The sequence below is a fragment of the Lontra canadensis genome, unplaced genomic scaffold (assembly GCF_010015895.1).
Source record: "Lontra canadensis isolate GAN:19392208 unplaced genomic scaffold, GSC_riverotter_1.0 scaffold5, whole genome shotgun sequence".
In the NCBI taxonomy this organism is placed as follows: Eukaryota; Metazoa; Chordata; class Mammalia; order Carnivora; family Mustelidae; genus Lontra; species Lontra canadensis.
The window spans coordinates 31,816,504-31,832,358 of NW_022630999.1; the positions used below are offsets into that span (position 1 = coordinate 31,816,504).

Genomic DNA, 15,855 nt, shown 5'->3' on the forward strand with positions numbered 1-15,855 from the left:
GGCTTGACATTATCAAAATCCGTTTAGGTTTCAGCAGTAGATTAGCGGGCTCATGGGTGCTGATTTCCTGCTTCTTTTTCATATCCTGTCATTAACCCAGCAACCCCTGAAAGCCCAACAGACATGAAGGAAAGCCCGTCTTATTAAGTTTAAAGATGAATAATTTCTTTAAAATTCTTTTTTTATTTTAAATGAATTCTCTAACTTGTTGCCACACCGTGATGGCTGGGGTTACCTTTGGTCTCTAAATTATTCTTCACCAGGGGTCTTTTCTATTACACCCCTTCCTGACCAGGTCCTTATATTATATCCCTTCCCCCAAAAGGCCTTAATGTGGGGGGAGGGGGAAGTCTGCCAACAGCAGCATTTTAAAGTACAAATTAGTTTTCAAATTATAATAATTAGAGCTTCTGATTAATGGGTGATAACAAGTGTTTCCCCCGGACATGTCATTATTTCAGCAAAATAAACAACATTCTGTTTAGGCTGAGAGTCTTACAGATAATAATAATAATGATAGCTAATTTTTATTTAGGACTTATGTTGTACCTAAAATTATATTAAGAGCTTTGCATGGATTAGCTCATTAAATCCTCATAACAACCCTGTGAAATAAATAATAGTGTCCCAACGGTACAGTCATGGGGATTAAGGCACAGAAAGCTGAGACACTTGGCAAGTGCCAAAGCCGGGATTTGAACCAGGGCAACCTCAGCCCAGAATCTCTGCTCTTCCATACTGTGTAGTATTCTTCCCCTTATAAAGAAGTATTCCATGTCCATTACCCACATAACATATTTGAGGAGCAAACCATCTAGTTGCATTCTACAGGTCTGACCCATTCGGGACTTACTCGTTTCTTCTTAACAATATTATGTGATGAAAGCTTCCACACTTCCTTTAGAAGCCCATGCCCTGGTTTTATTATTCTCGAGGTTAAGAGTTTCTTTTTAAAGTCCAAATCATTGTTTCTCCTGCTTTATTTTAAGCCCTTGTTGACTTTTTATTTGATCTGCTATTGAGCTAAATAAAAATGAATCATCCCTTCTCTTATTTAAAAAAAAAAAAAACAAGGAAGGAAAAAAAAAAAACACTTCATACCCTCAAGTCATGCTGTGTTGTTGTTTTTTTTTAATATTTAGATACGGAAAACCTTAAGAGAGCCAAAATTTTCTCCTCTCCATTTTACAGATAGAGAAAGTGGCACCAAGGTCATTTATGAGTCTTGTCTTAATGCAGGGGCCAGATAGTAACAGACGAGGGATGCAAAGTCAGACAGCTTCACTAGCCCTTCGTGCCAGCCTTCAGCAATCCCATGACCTCTCCTGACTGTCCAAACCTTTTGCACGGAATTGCAGCCAAATATAGATAAATATTTTCAGAAAAGCCCATCTGCTGCAGAGTGCAGAAGGGAGCTTGATTCTCATCCTATGCCCATCAGGCTAAAGAAGTCTTCCAACCCATGAGGCCATCAGAGTGATCGATTACAAAGTGAAAAGACCCCCAGAACTTCTTTCAAAATTTCCATCTGAACAAATCACAAGTGACCATTATAAAGCTAGGCTCCACTTAGGTTCTATTCCCATTTAAGGGATCAGGAAAATGAGGCCCCAAGAGATGAACTTGCTTTCTTTGGGCAACGACCAGTAACTCCCAGCTTTTCCTTAATTCTGTGTTTGCAAATAAAAGCACCCTCGGGAGTGCAGAAGGTGCTGCTTCATTGTTAATAAGAAATCCTCTTTAAAAATAGCATTTCTGGGGGCGCCTGGGTGGCTCAGTGGGTTAAGCCGCTGCCTTCGGCTCAGGTCATGGTCTCAGGGTCCTGGGATCGAGCCCTGTTGTCGGGCTCTCTGCTCAGCAGGGAGCCTGCTTCCTCCTCTCTCTCTGCCTGCCTCTCTGCCTGCCTGTGATCTCTCTCTGTCAAATAAATAAATAAAACCTTTTAAAAAAAATAGCATTTCTGGGGTGCCTGGGTGGCTCAGTGTGTTAAAGCTTCTGCCTTCAGCTCAGGTTATGATCTCAGGGCCCTGGGATGGAGCCCCACATCGGGCTCTGTGCTCAGCAGGGAGTCTGCTTTCCCCTCTCTCTCTGCCTACCTGTCTGCCTACTTGTGATCTCTCTCTCTGTCAAATAAATAAATAAAATCTTTTAAAAAAAATAGGTATTTCTGCAACTCCTTTTTTTAGAATTCTGAAGGCATCCAATATTTTCTATATAGATGATTTCAAATGCAACAGAGATGCATTGCTGTCACCATGAGAGAAGTCTGATTTCCACATGGTACTTAGATCCCTCCCAAGGAAGGAGTTACCCCCAATATTACGTTAGTCTGATATCCAGTCCTTATTTTCTATTGTTATTTACTTTGGGCCAATGTTTGTTCACTGTTGCTTCCTTTTTTTTTTTTTTTTTCCTTTCGTTTATGAAAGTGTCAGTATATTGGACTTGTTTCTGGCTGGGAAGAATAATTAAAGCCTACAAAAATTAAATTTGGTGCCAAGTTAATATCGTTCTCATCTCCCCTGCTGATAATTGTACACTCCAGCACTATTCGAGGTTGTTGGAAGCTTTACATGGACTTCCCAGACTCCAGCTCCCACTGTATTTGATCAGTAAAGAGCAATCACAGAAGTTTAGGAAGCATTGTGCCAGTATTTCACATGCCCCGGGTTAGGAGTTTATACTTAACGAAGAACTTGCCACAGTTTCATCTGCATTTTTTTTTCAATGCCTGGCATGCAAATAAACAGAAATGTAAAACCAACAGATGTGTACTAATGTCACTGACTTGATGTCACTTCCTGTTTTGCAGTGCCCTGGTCATTGAAAAACAGCAGCATAGACAGTGGTGAAGCAGAAGTTGGTCGACGGGTGACCCAAGAAGTACCCCCAGGCGTGTTCTGGAGATCACAGATCCACATCAGTCAACCCCAGTTCTTAAAGTTCAACATCTCCCTTGGGAAAGATGCTCTCTTTGGTGTTTACATAAGAAGGGGACTTCCACCATCTCATGCTCAGGTATGATCACGCTTGATGCAACTATGAGTTTAAAGAAATTCCTACTCCCTACCTACTAGGATGGCTATAATTTGAAAGTTGGACAATAACAAGTGTTGGCAGGAATGTGGAAAATTGGGAAACATTGGTCTATTGCTGGTGAGAACGTAGAACAGTGCAGCTGCTGTGGAAAAGAGTTTAACAGTTCTTCAGAAAGGCACACCTAGAATCACCATGGGACCAGCAATTCTACTTCTAGATATATACACACAGAGAACTGAAAATGTTCTTTCTCATAAAAACATATACATGAGTGTTCGGAGCAACATTATTCCTAATAGCCAAAAAGTGTAAATAACCCAAATGTCCATGAACTGATAAATGGATAAACAAAATGTGACCTATGCATATAGTGAAATATCATTCAACTATAAAAAGGAATGAAGTGTTGTTACCTACTAAAACATGATGAATCTTGAAAATAAGGCCACCTACTGTATGATTCCATTTAGTGTCCAGAATAGGAAAACCCACAGAGACAGCAAGGAGATGAGGGATTGCCAGGGAGCAGGGAGGAGGGAATTGGCACTAACTGCTGGTAGTTATGGGATTTCTTTTAAGGGTGATGTAAATGCTCAGGAATTAGACAGTCATGACGATTATACAACACAGTGAATATATTTTTAAAAATTACTGAATTAGAAAATGGATAATTTATGTTGTATAAATGGTATCTCAAAAAAAAAAAAAAGAAAAATGGCATTCTACCTGGTGAAGTCAGCTTCGCCAGCCTGGAGATTAATCCTTGGGCATTTTCATTTCAGGTATTCTAGTTATTGGATTAATTTGTTAAAATATCAGTAGGAGATATCCCAGTATATCTAAGAAGAGTTGTATAACCAAAATTCAGCCGTTTCTCTGTGATTTCTCCTCCTTCCTCTGCTGAGTTCCTTGGGATATCCTTGGCGCTGTGAAACTGATATTATCCCCAGTGTTGGGAATGAAGAGATTGGATTAGATTATGGATTTCTTTGTTTTCCCTCTCATCCATCCTTTAATTTGTCCTGGTAGCGATTTTATTATATACACACCATTGGGGATAAATTAATACCCACCTAGCCTGGTTTTCTTTTCCAATAAGAATTGTATATCCCGAGAAAAACCAAGTAGGGTTTTCCTGCCTCATTGGCTTTCAAATCCAGCAAGTACATAAAGAAGTACATTAGGAAAATACCCTAGTGGAAGGAAAACTTCCTTGACTACTCATTATATCCAGTCAAAGCTGACTTTAAAATGTGCTGGAAAGGTATTCATCTAGAAAATTGAATTGAAAGAATTGAAAGCTCTAAACCCATTGGCAAATGTGAAGGAGTCAGGCCACCATTTCTTTGTCTTTGGCTTGTGGCAGACATTGCTAATCGATGGCTGCACTTTTTCCTCAGTGAGCTCAGCGCACAGGTACCTCCAACAGAACCTTCATGGCATCAGCCACTACCAACTGACCAGTGTTGGCTCTCAAAATGAAACTTCTTTGCAATTCCAGCTTAACGACCTGAAAATATCGAAGAATCAATATAAAGGACTAGAGGAGGGCTGTGGGGCTCCTTTGCCTTGTTTTCTGTTTGTTTTGTTTTGTTTTATCATACACAACCCAGGCTATAGGGACCAATATGTGAGGTGGTAATCAATAAATCATCCATCCATCCATCCGTCCATCCAGAACAATATTTATTGGTCCAGATACTGATTATTCGGAGATGAGTTAACATAGCCCCCAACCAAGCAGAACTCCTGATACAAAAATTGCATCTGCTCCTCAAAGAGATTTCGTATCCAGAGAAAGAGAGGAAGTCAGGTGAGAGGAGTCCCTGTGGTATTTCTGTGACTTCTGGCCAGGCAGCAGGGTGCTGCTCTGGGAAGTATGCAAATTGTGAGGTGGTGTCCTTGACCTTCAAGCTCCACTGATTCTACTACAGTACAATGAAGGACTTGCAGTGGTGAAATCTGCTTATTGGCCTTATTCAAGGAAATATGAACATGCCTCTGGGCACAGCTGAGAATAACTTTTCTCTCAGCCGGTTGGATGCAAGGAGCTTTGCTGGAGAAAAATGCTTTTTCCCGACACTTTTCCAAAGCATGGCTAACCCCCTTCCCTTGCATGCTCTGAACAACCAGTATCGTGGAAAAGCAAATGATCATGGCAAGTCAAGTAGGTAACTCCCTGTAACTGAGTGATAGTGGACAGCAGCAGAAACATACTCTACCCAGTTTCCCTGCTGTTTTGACATTGCAGGACTCAAACCCTCAATGACAATGTCTTTTCTTCTTTTGTGGCTACACCACACTGTCCATCTCCTGCCAAGCTAGTGATTGTTCTAGCGGTCGTCCTCTCAAAATAGCTCCACTCCAGGGACAGCCTCATCACAGTTCAAGGGAAGGGAAATGAATAGGCATGGGCTGATGTACGCTGAGGGTTTCAGTCCAGCTGCCAATTTGGGAGTTTAGCGTGCACTAGAGGGTCAAGTAAGTGAGACACTGTGCAGATGCTTAGAAATGGACAAGACAGGTACAATATAGGGGCGCTTCTTAAAAAAAGAAAAAGAAAAAACCGACTCCCTACACATTTTCACATTCAGTCACTGTCATTACATGCATTCATGTCCATTTGATGAGCTACATTTCCTCAAGGAGACGGTGCTTAGCTCCTTGCAGAGACAGGTGACTAACTCACATCTCGTACTGTTATAGAATTTCTCATTTCTATTGGCATATCCTATCAAGGAACATAAGTTCTAGGGGATAGGCCGTCTAGCCAAGGTGACTCATTTGAGCTGGAAAGAGAGAAAGAGAAAGAGATGGGGAGGGGGGATGGTTATGAAATTCTGTTGGCTGTGTTGCATGAAATAGCTATGCTTAAATTTTATTGAGTATCATGCTTTGACCAAGAGCCTACAAGTTTTAGTATCCTTGTCCAAGGATATTAAATACAGAGGAGAATCCTTTCTTACCTGCTTAAATTTCTCAAGAATCAGAGTGAGTCCCAGTAGACTTTTTGAATGTAGTTTTTTATAGCAATACAGAGGCAATGGGGCATGGGGGAGAAAGTACGGGAATTGTAGGATGGAGGCCCTGCTGCATATTAACCAGGAGACCTCAGACTTAGCCCTTAACATCTTTTAGCCTCAGTTTGTCTACCTGTGTTACCGGGCTCTCAATGCTGCTGTAATCACGCCAACACATCAGATGTAGAATGGGAAAACTCTTTGTCCACTAAAGCACAATATAAAGATAGCATATACAAGTGTTTCATGGTACTAAGAAATTCCGTGTGGCCCTAGCAAATACTGTATATAGATGAGCAATTATGTAAATATAGCTTCTTAAAGTAAAATTAATTTTCTAGTGTGTTTGCCTTCTTATGGAAGAACAAATTGTATTTTCATTGTAGAAAAAGATTTCAAGACAGAGAAACCAAAGGAAGCAAAAACTGCCACAATTGTAACCCCTTTTGGTAAATGTTTACATATATTTTTGCTTTAATAAAATCTATCAGTTTGCAAGGCGGGGGGTGGGGAGGGGGACTAAGAATCTAAGTGGCTTAAAATAACAAAACCTATTTCTCATTTACCAAGGGTGATTTTGCCCCCAGCACAGATGCTTCTAGCAATGTTCAGGAATATTTTTGCTTGTCACATGAGGACAGAATTGCTTCTAGTGACTAGTGGGTCAAGCCTAGGGACCCTGCTAAACATGCATAGGACCGCTTCCACGACAGAGAATTACCCCTCCCAGAATGTCAATAGTGCTGAAATTGGGAAACCCCACTTCACACGTTCGCATCGATTGAAGAAGATTGGCACAATGTCAGCCTTGTTCAAGGACACAGACCTACAGGACCTTCCCTGTCAGGCAGATACTCATTCCCTGTAGCAAGGGAAGGAGAAGATGGTGAATTCTGGACCAACCCCTGAATACTTCTGCTTGGAAGTGACGCATGTCTTTTAAGCCCTTGTCCGATGGACCAAAGAAAGTCCTATCCTAACTTCAGTGGAGCAGGAAATACAATCTTATGTTGACCCTGAGATGTGGAGCACCAGATAAATCAACGAGAAGCCCTACTGACTTAACGATAAAATGTGGAGATACCTGTCCTTGTGGCTAGTATTTGTGTACACCCTTAATTCTTTCCTGAAAGTCAACCCTTGAGGACTTAGTATGAATTACCAAATTGTCCCTCTGGAAGTTTCCATCACTTACGCACCCTACGTTCCTAACTACCAGCCCAGGGCACAGGTGCCCATTTTATTTACCTGAATCTTTACATACACTGAGTGTTTTCCTTGTTTCTTCTTTGTCCACTTGAAAGGTAGTTATTATATTGGCTTTTAAATGCAGCATTTTGACACCCTGTATGGCATTTTTTAAGACTTAGAAAAAAACAGAACAAAGCCAATATAAGCCAATCTCAGTGACCAAGTTCGAATTCTTAGCAAGGGTGGTGTGTGAGGAAGCCTAGAGCATCTTGCCACGTATTTGAAATCAGACAAACTGGATCAGATTTGCTCAACCCCCATTCTGGAAAGGAAACCGATCAGACTTGAATAATAATAATAATCTGACCTGGCTATGGTGCCAGGCATCAAAGGAAATTTCAGTGACTTGCTGCTGCAAGTCAGGGTCTTGGGGGGTTAAGGCAGTGAGCAAGCACGCTTGACAGTTCATCACCGATTGCTACTGATATGTCAAGCCAAGTAAAATCCTTTGTGAGAACCAGTCAATAATCAGCAAATGAGGTACATGATTAACCTGAGACAACAAGATGCTCTTACCGCTTGGGAGCCCTGCTGAGACTCACCTTCTCCACAGTCCTGTTTAGCAAATATTAAAAATGCCTATTTCATCACTCAGACTGATGGAGCCATGAGCCCAGTGACTTCCAGAGACAACTGAGGAGCAGAGGGTGGGCTCACAGCCCCAGTGGGGTTTTTAGAGGGAGATGTTAGGGATTGTCTGGCAGTAAGATGAAGCAGATGCCGAAGACCCCCTGGGCTTTACGTTGTGATGTGACTGTGGGATGGGAGCAAAACCAGCCACAAGACACATTAAACAATAGAGAACTGCATAAAAGACCACGAACTGCTCTAGGATCATAGGAAATCCTCGCGAGTCCGGGAGGTGGAGCGTGTGCAGACCAAGATAAAACGAGCTGAGCACACGTTCCTATTTGTCTTCATCAGCTGAACTCCCCTAAATGACATTTTTTAAAGCACATTTATAGATGGTGATTAGTGATGTTAGCTTATGCCCCCTCGGGCTTACCCCTTTCTGATTCAGAGCCTTCTTTGAAAATGAACTCTCACTTTTCTTTGTCCCCTTCTCTCTAGCCCAAGTACGTAAATGGCACACCGTTGCAGTCCTAGGTGGGACTGGCCGGGTCCCTGGGACACGGGGACCCTGAGTGCTCTGAGCACCTTGCTTCGCCCCCCATGCTGCCATCTCCACGCCCTCATGGTGCCCACTGACCAGTCGGATGGGCTCATCCCAGACTACCCCCCCTTCTGGGGCAGCCGTATGCTTCACTCAGAGGGCATTCCAGGGTATGACTGTTGGCTTGCAAAGCGCGTCACATAGCGATTTATCTGCCTTTCGGAGGGAGGCATATTTTTACAGGCATGTTTTTCAGACCATTCCTTTCCCAAAGAATTTGAGGTATGGAGAAAGATTTTGTGAAACCAAGAGAGACTTGGTTTCTTCCGTATGGTGCTAAAAGTGCTTTTGGAAAGGTCTTCCTCAGGAGGCCCCTTGTGATTATCTGATGCATCCTAACAGGAACCAAAACCTCCACTTAGGGGTGCAGATACCCCCCTGGGCAGCCACCAAGCAGAGCTTGGAGAAATCTCCAGGGATGTTTGAGATTTTACAAAAGAGCTGGCACTGGTGGGAGCGGGGAGACGGGGAGGCCACTGCGGTTGTTTTTCAGGAAGGGTAATGTTTGAGAGCATGGAACTCAGGGAGAAAGATGGAAACTAGAAAGGCAGGGATGAATAACAGAGGACAGCCCCACGTGGCGTTTTTAGACCGAATAGACTCTCAGAGGTGCTGTAATTTAGGAGATTGCAAATTTTCTAGGCAAAGACCTTTATCTTCAAGTGAGATCTTATGTAGAATGCCATAAATAAAATGGATAAAAGCAATGATTTTATTAGCATAAATGTAGTGTATAGTTCAAATCCATATTTATTAGAACATTAATCTTGGTAAATGTATGTTTACTGTATGTGTAACTGAGAGAAAAACTCTCTATATATAGCTATGCAGATAGAGACACAGGGAGAGAGACTAAATTCATGATGGCGGTCACCTCTTGGAGTAGGTAAGAACTGAACTAAGAATTAGGTTCAAAAGCACTTGCTTTTATCCATAATGAAATATTAACAGTAGAGCAAACTCCCTCCCCATCCCCAGCACACACACACAGAGATTGGAAATAAATATGACAAAATGTTAGCATTTATTCATTTGAGTGGTTCAAATATGGGTATTTGTTACCATATTCTTTTCTTAATTTTTGTAATGTCTCTCTCTTTAAGAAAAGTGCATTTGTGACAAGCTTGAATCTATTTTGAGTAAAAGAAGCATTAGGAGGCTGTAGACGGTGACTATAATCTTATATCACTCTCAAGATTCAATTTATTTATATACTTTATTTTGTTTGCACCGTTTTAAGAAAATTCACAATGAATATATATATATACATATATATATTTACACACACACACATACGTAGTTGCAAATCACAGCACTATTTTCTTTAATCATTTCCCTTACGTGCTCTGACCACTCTTCAATTAAATTGATCCACAAGCTTGAAAGAGGAGCGATAGGAAATAATTGTTTCAAGACTAAATCACTTCAGATACCTAACAACTATTTCCATCCCTTGCCTTGCCTATACAGAAATAAAGAGGTTGCACCCTAATCTTAAAGTTAGCTTTGAAACTGTCTTCACTAAAACACTCACGCACGCGCACAAAGATACATATAGATACAAATATAGATACATACCTATGATATAGAGATATATAGATATACCTATACACATATATAACATGTATGAGACATCTTACATGTCCATTTGAAATTGCACTCCTGGTGTCACATTCTGGCACGAACTTGTATTTCTGCTCTACGTGACATTTGTGGAACAGGATCCACCAGGACATTTGCTTATACAACTTTATCCAAGCAAACACACACCAAGGAAAACTGCTTGCAGATCGATAAGCTTCCTAATAAATGAGAGTTACAGAAGTTCAAGTCCATGTTCAGAGATATCAAGAAAAATTGTATTCCAACTTCTTCACAGAAATTAATGGCTTTGAAAATGTTAATTGAAACCCCTTTCAGGTTAAGGATGTTTCATAGGGAAGCAAAAGTTGTTATAAGACAAAAATATCCATTAATCATCTGATCACTTACAAAAATGTTCTCCTCTTGGAGCTCCCTCCCCATGTAGCACTACTTATGGTCATAAGAGTCAGCATTAGCTGGGAGCTCGACATGCCAGGACTGTTTCCCGTGAATTATTTTATCCTCACAATGACCCAGGGAGGTAGGCACTAGGAGGAGCGGCTCCGTTTCACACGTGAAAGAACGGACACAGCGTTCAGAGCGGCAAAGCTGGTCCGTCCGGGCCGAGCAGTGAGACCCCTCTCTTTTCTCATCGCTGGTCAGCACTCTTTTCCAGGAGCTGCCTGCACGCAGTGCAAGGTAAACCCCACCGCTGATGGACTGCAGTTACAGCTCGTGCACAGACCAGAATTTCATTAAATCAGTGACAGTGGTGCCCAAGATCTGCCTTCAAGTGCCGGAGGAAGCCTTGGGAAACAGGGGTCCTGCTGAGGTAACGCAAAGAAATATGCAGAGGCAAGAGGTAACAACAAGGTGACGAAATCGGCCCTTCCAAGAGGGGGATTATAATAACATCAAGAGAGGTCCTAGGACATCTGACAGAGACGTCCAGTGTGTTTACAGAAGCATCCCCTTTTGACTGTTCACCAGTCGAGCTCAAGTGATGCTGCATTGTTCTCGAGTGTTCCATCGATTCGGAGAGGCACATAATGCTCGTCTTTGACATCCCCGAGACCAGGATGTGTTTTGCAATCGATGCAGCTGAGAGACAATGAAATGTTTGCCGTCGCATTTTTCTGTATGGATGAAAACTAAACGTGCATTCGAACAATTAGACTATAGTTCCTAATATAACCTGAATTTTCCTAAGTCTAAGATAAAAATAATTTGTTCTTAATTAGAGCTTCATTCTTCAAGATAAAGTCCTAACTCTGTTCCCATTTGTTAAGGGCATTCATTTTAAGTGGCCTTTTATTAAGTCCAAATATGCTCAGATTATTGATCCTATCGTAGATATCAAGTCAGTTTGGGGATTTAAATATAATTTTCAAAATATGTAAATAAACAGATAAAAATAAAGCTTAAGTAAACATTCTGCAGAATGCCAAAGCTGCTGTTCCCAACACAGACAAGCATGGGCAGGAATGTATGGACCAGTCCAGACTGCCTAGTCTTGAACGTCAACGTCTAGTACTTCGAAGCTGCGTGGTCTTGGCCAAGTCACTCAGCTTCTCTGTGCCTCCATTACCTCATCTATAAAATGGAGACAGTAATACCACACATTCGTAGCACTGCTGTGAGGTTTAAATGAGGTAATCTTTATTAGGCACTTGGAACTGTGCCAGCACATAGAAATTTAAAAAAAAGAAAAGAAAAAAGGAATGATAGAAGCTACTGTACCATGTTTTCCAAAGCATCTATAACACAAGCCCCCAAACAAACAATACAAATTTCAATTTTTTTTAAATGATAACCTTTATTTGTGTTTTTCTCATTATAAAAACAATATATGTTGATGCTAGGAAACATCGAAAACGTTTTTAGTATGTTTTCCCAACAGTTTTCTGTTCACATGTAGCAATCGTTTTTACAAGTATAGGATTATACCATACATGCAATTTCTACCCTGATTCTTTACATAAAGATAGGTAGGGAACATCTTTCTATATCTGAATATTCTTCCATAAACTCATCGCAAATGCTTCATAAATAGTCCATTCTAAAGATTAAAATTTTTTGGAACCAATCTCCCTTTTTCAGTATTATAATCCTACTATAGAAAACATCTTTGCAGGTTTATGTTCATGTATTTTTTTAATAATTTCCTTATGATGAATTCTTAAGAGTGGAATTGCTAGCACAAAGGATTTATAGTATGTCGAGCTTTTATAACAATAATAATAGGCATAAGAATAGCTGACAGTGATTGCTTACCATGAGCCCCGCCCGACTCCTAATGGCCCTCAGAGGGAGGTGCCTTTATTATCGCTGGCGTAGGGATTGGAGGGTGGAGATTCAGAGGGCCGAAGTAACTTACCCAGGGTCACGCTGCTGCCTGGGAAGACTGAGACCGTGCCCTGAGAGAAGCTGCCTGGTGTCTGGGACTCTGTTCCTCTTTGGTGCTTAGGAAGCCATTTTGTGACTGGACACATTCCCAGTTCTCTCCTTCTCTTCAGGGATTTGATTCATTTTCACAACCAACCCACATAAGACCCTCCTATTGATCTTGGGAGGGCGAGGAGCCAAATGTGACATTTTTGATAAGCCGTTGGCTAAAGACCATTAAATGGGGATGTGCAGTAAATAAGAACTCACCTCAGCAAGGCACTGAGAAGTAAAACCTCCATTTTCCTGGCCTTGTGGGAGAGGTTTTGTGCCTCCCAGAATAGCCTTGAGGTATTCATCAATTTCACTGAACTTGACCTCTGCGCTGTGGCTCACTTGGTCTTCAGAGCAATACCTCCTACCCCTCTCCAGGGTTGGATCAAAAGACAGCATGATCAGGGCATGAGCTTGTGGGAAGACAAAGTATAAAATCAATCCATCCGTGCATTCGACAAATGTTCATTGAATGCCTATAGTGGGGATACAGAGATGAAAAGCATTGGCCCTACTTTAGGGAGATGGAGACCTGACACGTTGAGTGACAATGGCAGCATGACATAGGGAGGGCTGTGAGATGCACAACCAGGTGCACATTCCAGAGTGTCAATTCTGGAATTGGCCTGCTCTGGGCCAGTTGAATTTTTATTGACTCTTGAATCTTATCTCTGCTCTGTAATAGCTGAATGTTTATAGCCAAGTCTCTCTAGATTCAGTTTCACCATCCATGAAATGAGGACTATACATCATCAGGTTGTTGTGAGTATAAATGAGATAATGCCTAGCAAATAGTGAGCACCCTGCGGAGATCCATCAGTCAGTCAGTCTGACGGCTACAACCCTTACAGCTCACTCACAGGTACCTGAGCAACCCTCAGTGTCTGCAGGGAGAATGGTAAGGCTTCTGGCAGAAACCAGCTCAGGTATGCAAACTAAGTTTTAGCTGGTCCTCCTCCAGCCCTTAAGCCAGACTGCAAAGATCAGGGTCTTCCAATGTGGCCAATTGATTCCTGTCCCCCTCTCAAGTGTTCTGTAAATATGTGAGGTGGCAGGGGGTCAGGGTACCTTTCCTGGGGCACAATGCGGTCTGCATCCAGCCATGTCCAGTCCAAGCACAGCTCCCCGTGGGATAGGAGAGGGTGGACGGCGGGCCTCCTGCTAGCACTCCTCTCTTGTATGTTTCCTGAACCAATGCTAAATATCATTTACAGACTTTGTGCTTGCTCCTTGTGCGATAATTAATTAAACGTTAGCTATGACAATTATTAAAGAGTTGGATACAGGAGGTTTAAGAGTGTAAAAATAGGCCACCAGATATAACCTGTGTGGGATTTGAGGAGAGCTTCCCGGAGGAGATGCTAGACAAGCAGATAAAGGAAGAGGAAAGGGAATGGAAGATCTTTCCAAGCAAAAGACAGGGAAGATATCCCTTGTTGTGTGTGCTGTGTTGAAGCTTCCCATGATGATTGTTCTCTTTTTAGAAGCTGTGCTTTTCTTTACCCATTGCTTGCCAACAAGGATATAGCTTTTCCTCCCTGTACTGGCTCTTACAAGACCAGGAGCGACCGAGGAGGATGACCCCTCTGGCGGTTTTGAGGCTTGGCCCTGCGTGGAGTGGTTGCATGCTTACAGCCATGTACACAGCCCAGCTAGGAATGCATGTTAAATCAAGGGAAGAAGTGGCCCCATACCACGAAGCTCAGAGTCACCCTTATGGGAGGGAATATGTACTGAGGGAAGGTCTTGAAAATAGGAGATCAGGACTTCAATTTTTCAATTGTTTTTCCCTGTTCTCAAAAATTTCATATGAAAGGTTTAACAGTCTCCCAGGGAGATCCTGTCTTCCAATAGAGCCATCATTCTGCCAACAGCAGGCCATAATATTGGATTCCACCAACATTAGCTGAGCACCTACTATGTGCCATGTCTCAAGGGACTGCAGCAATGGACAAGGCAGAGCTGGTCCTGCCCTGTGGGGCTGGTGGACAGTGGCATTAAGACCCCTCCAAGAAATCCCAGGGAGCGCCAGCCACCAGAGAGCGCATTGTCCCTGCCTTGCCCTTGCCTCATTGCTCATTGTTTAGGGATTTTTCCCTTGGCAACCTACTCTGGAAGAGCTACCTGGGAGGCCTGCTGAGATGTTCACCATATCCCTTTAGTAGTGGTAATCAATCCATTTATATTCATTTTCATCCTCTCCACCCCACCCCCCCCATGTCAACCCCACCCCACCTCCCCCACTGTCCCCACCCCCCCCACCCACGCACAATACCAGAGACATTCAAAACATCCTCATTTGAAACCTGAAAACGACGATTTTAGGCTTGATACATGGGGGAAAGGAGAATTGGCAGAACACTTAATCTGCTTATCTTCAGCCAGCAAACCACCAAAACCACTGCCAAGCCAAGAGGCCCTCGTGGGAACCAGGCATGGTGAACACACCAAGGGAAATTCTCTTCTTATTACAAAGAAAGCTCTAGTCTCAACTTTTATAACTGTCAGAGCACTCATTCTCTGCTCTTCCACCAGCCTCCCATCATGCTAAAAGGGAAATCTGAAGTTGTTCTGAAATGTGCGCCCTGGGAGGGCAAAGACTGTAGGGTTGCCTGCTGGCAACACAGCAGTGCTTGTCCATCGTAGGTGCTCGGTACATGTCTGATGGCAATTCAGTCACCAAACCTCTGCCCGCTGGCCAACCAGCCATCTCCCCCCTCACTCCCTCCACTCCACTGCTCTAGCCCTCCTGCTCTCCCCTCAGTCATCCCAGTCACCGTCTCAGAGCATTTGCATTGGCCATTCTCTTCTTCTGGAATGTTTCTCTGCCAGGTAATCCTATGGCTCCTTCCTTGCTTTTGCCAGGCCTCTGCCCACACACCATGCCCTCAGTCCTTTCCCAACAAGGGAGTTCAAAACTGGACACTCCTTTATACTTTATCACAGACCCTGCTTTCTTGATCTCACATCAGTTGAGGTGTAATTTACAAGCCACCCAAGATACACATTTTAAGCGTACAGTTTGATTCTCACAATGTGAAAACCTTATCTGTGTGAGTAAGCCCCACCAGAGTCGTGATCTAGAACACTACCACCACTCAGAAGCCCTCTGTGCCCTATGCCTACCTCCTCTGAGCCCACCACTGATCTGCTTTCTTTCTGTAGAGATGAAATTTGTCTTCTCTAGAGTTTCACGAACAGGGAACCCTATGCTCTTTGGTTTTTGGCCTCTCACTCAGCCTAATATCTGTGAGATTCACCACGTTGTGGTATCAGTGGCTCATTCCTTTTGTTGCTGAGTAGATTTCCAATTGTATGGATAGACTGTAATTTGTTTGTCCATTACTT

At 42.6% G+C, this 15,855-nt stretch overlaps 1 protein-coding gene across 18 annotated transcripts in view; it reads left to right on the plus strand.

The window, feature by feature from the left end:
* TENM2 (teneurin transmembrane protein 2) overlaps window positions 1-15,855 on the plus strand; it is a 1,216,596-nt gene that overhangs the window by 1,012,425 nt on the left and 188,316 nt on the right. For all 18 annotated transcript variants that reach the window (XM_032851741.1, XM_032851742.1, XM_032851743.1 and 15 more), the window contains one exon: window positions 2,813-3,018. In XM_032851741.1, the coding sequence (XP_032707632.1) occupies window positions 2,813-3,018 (206 nt within the window). The remainder of the gene's footprint in view (window positions 1-2,812; window positions 3,019-15,855) is intronic.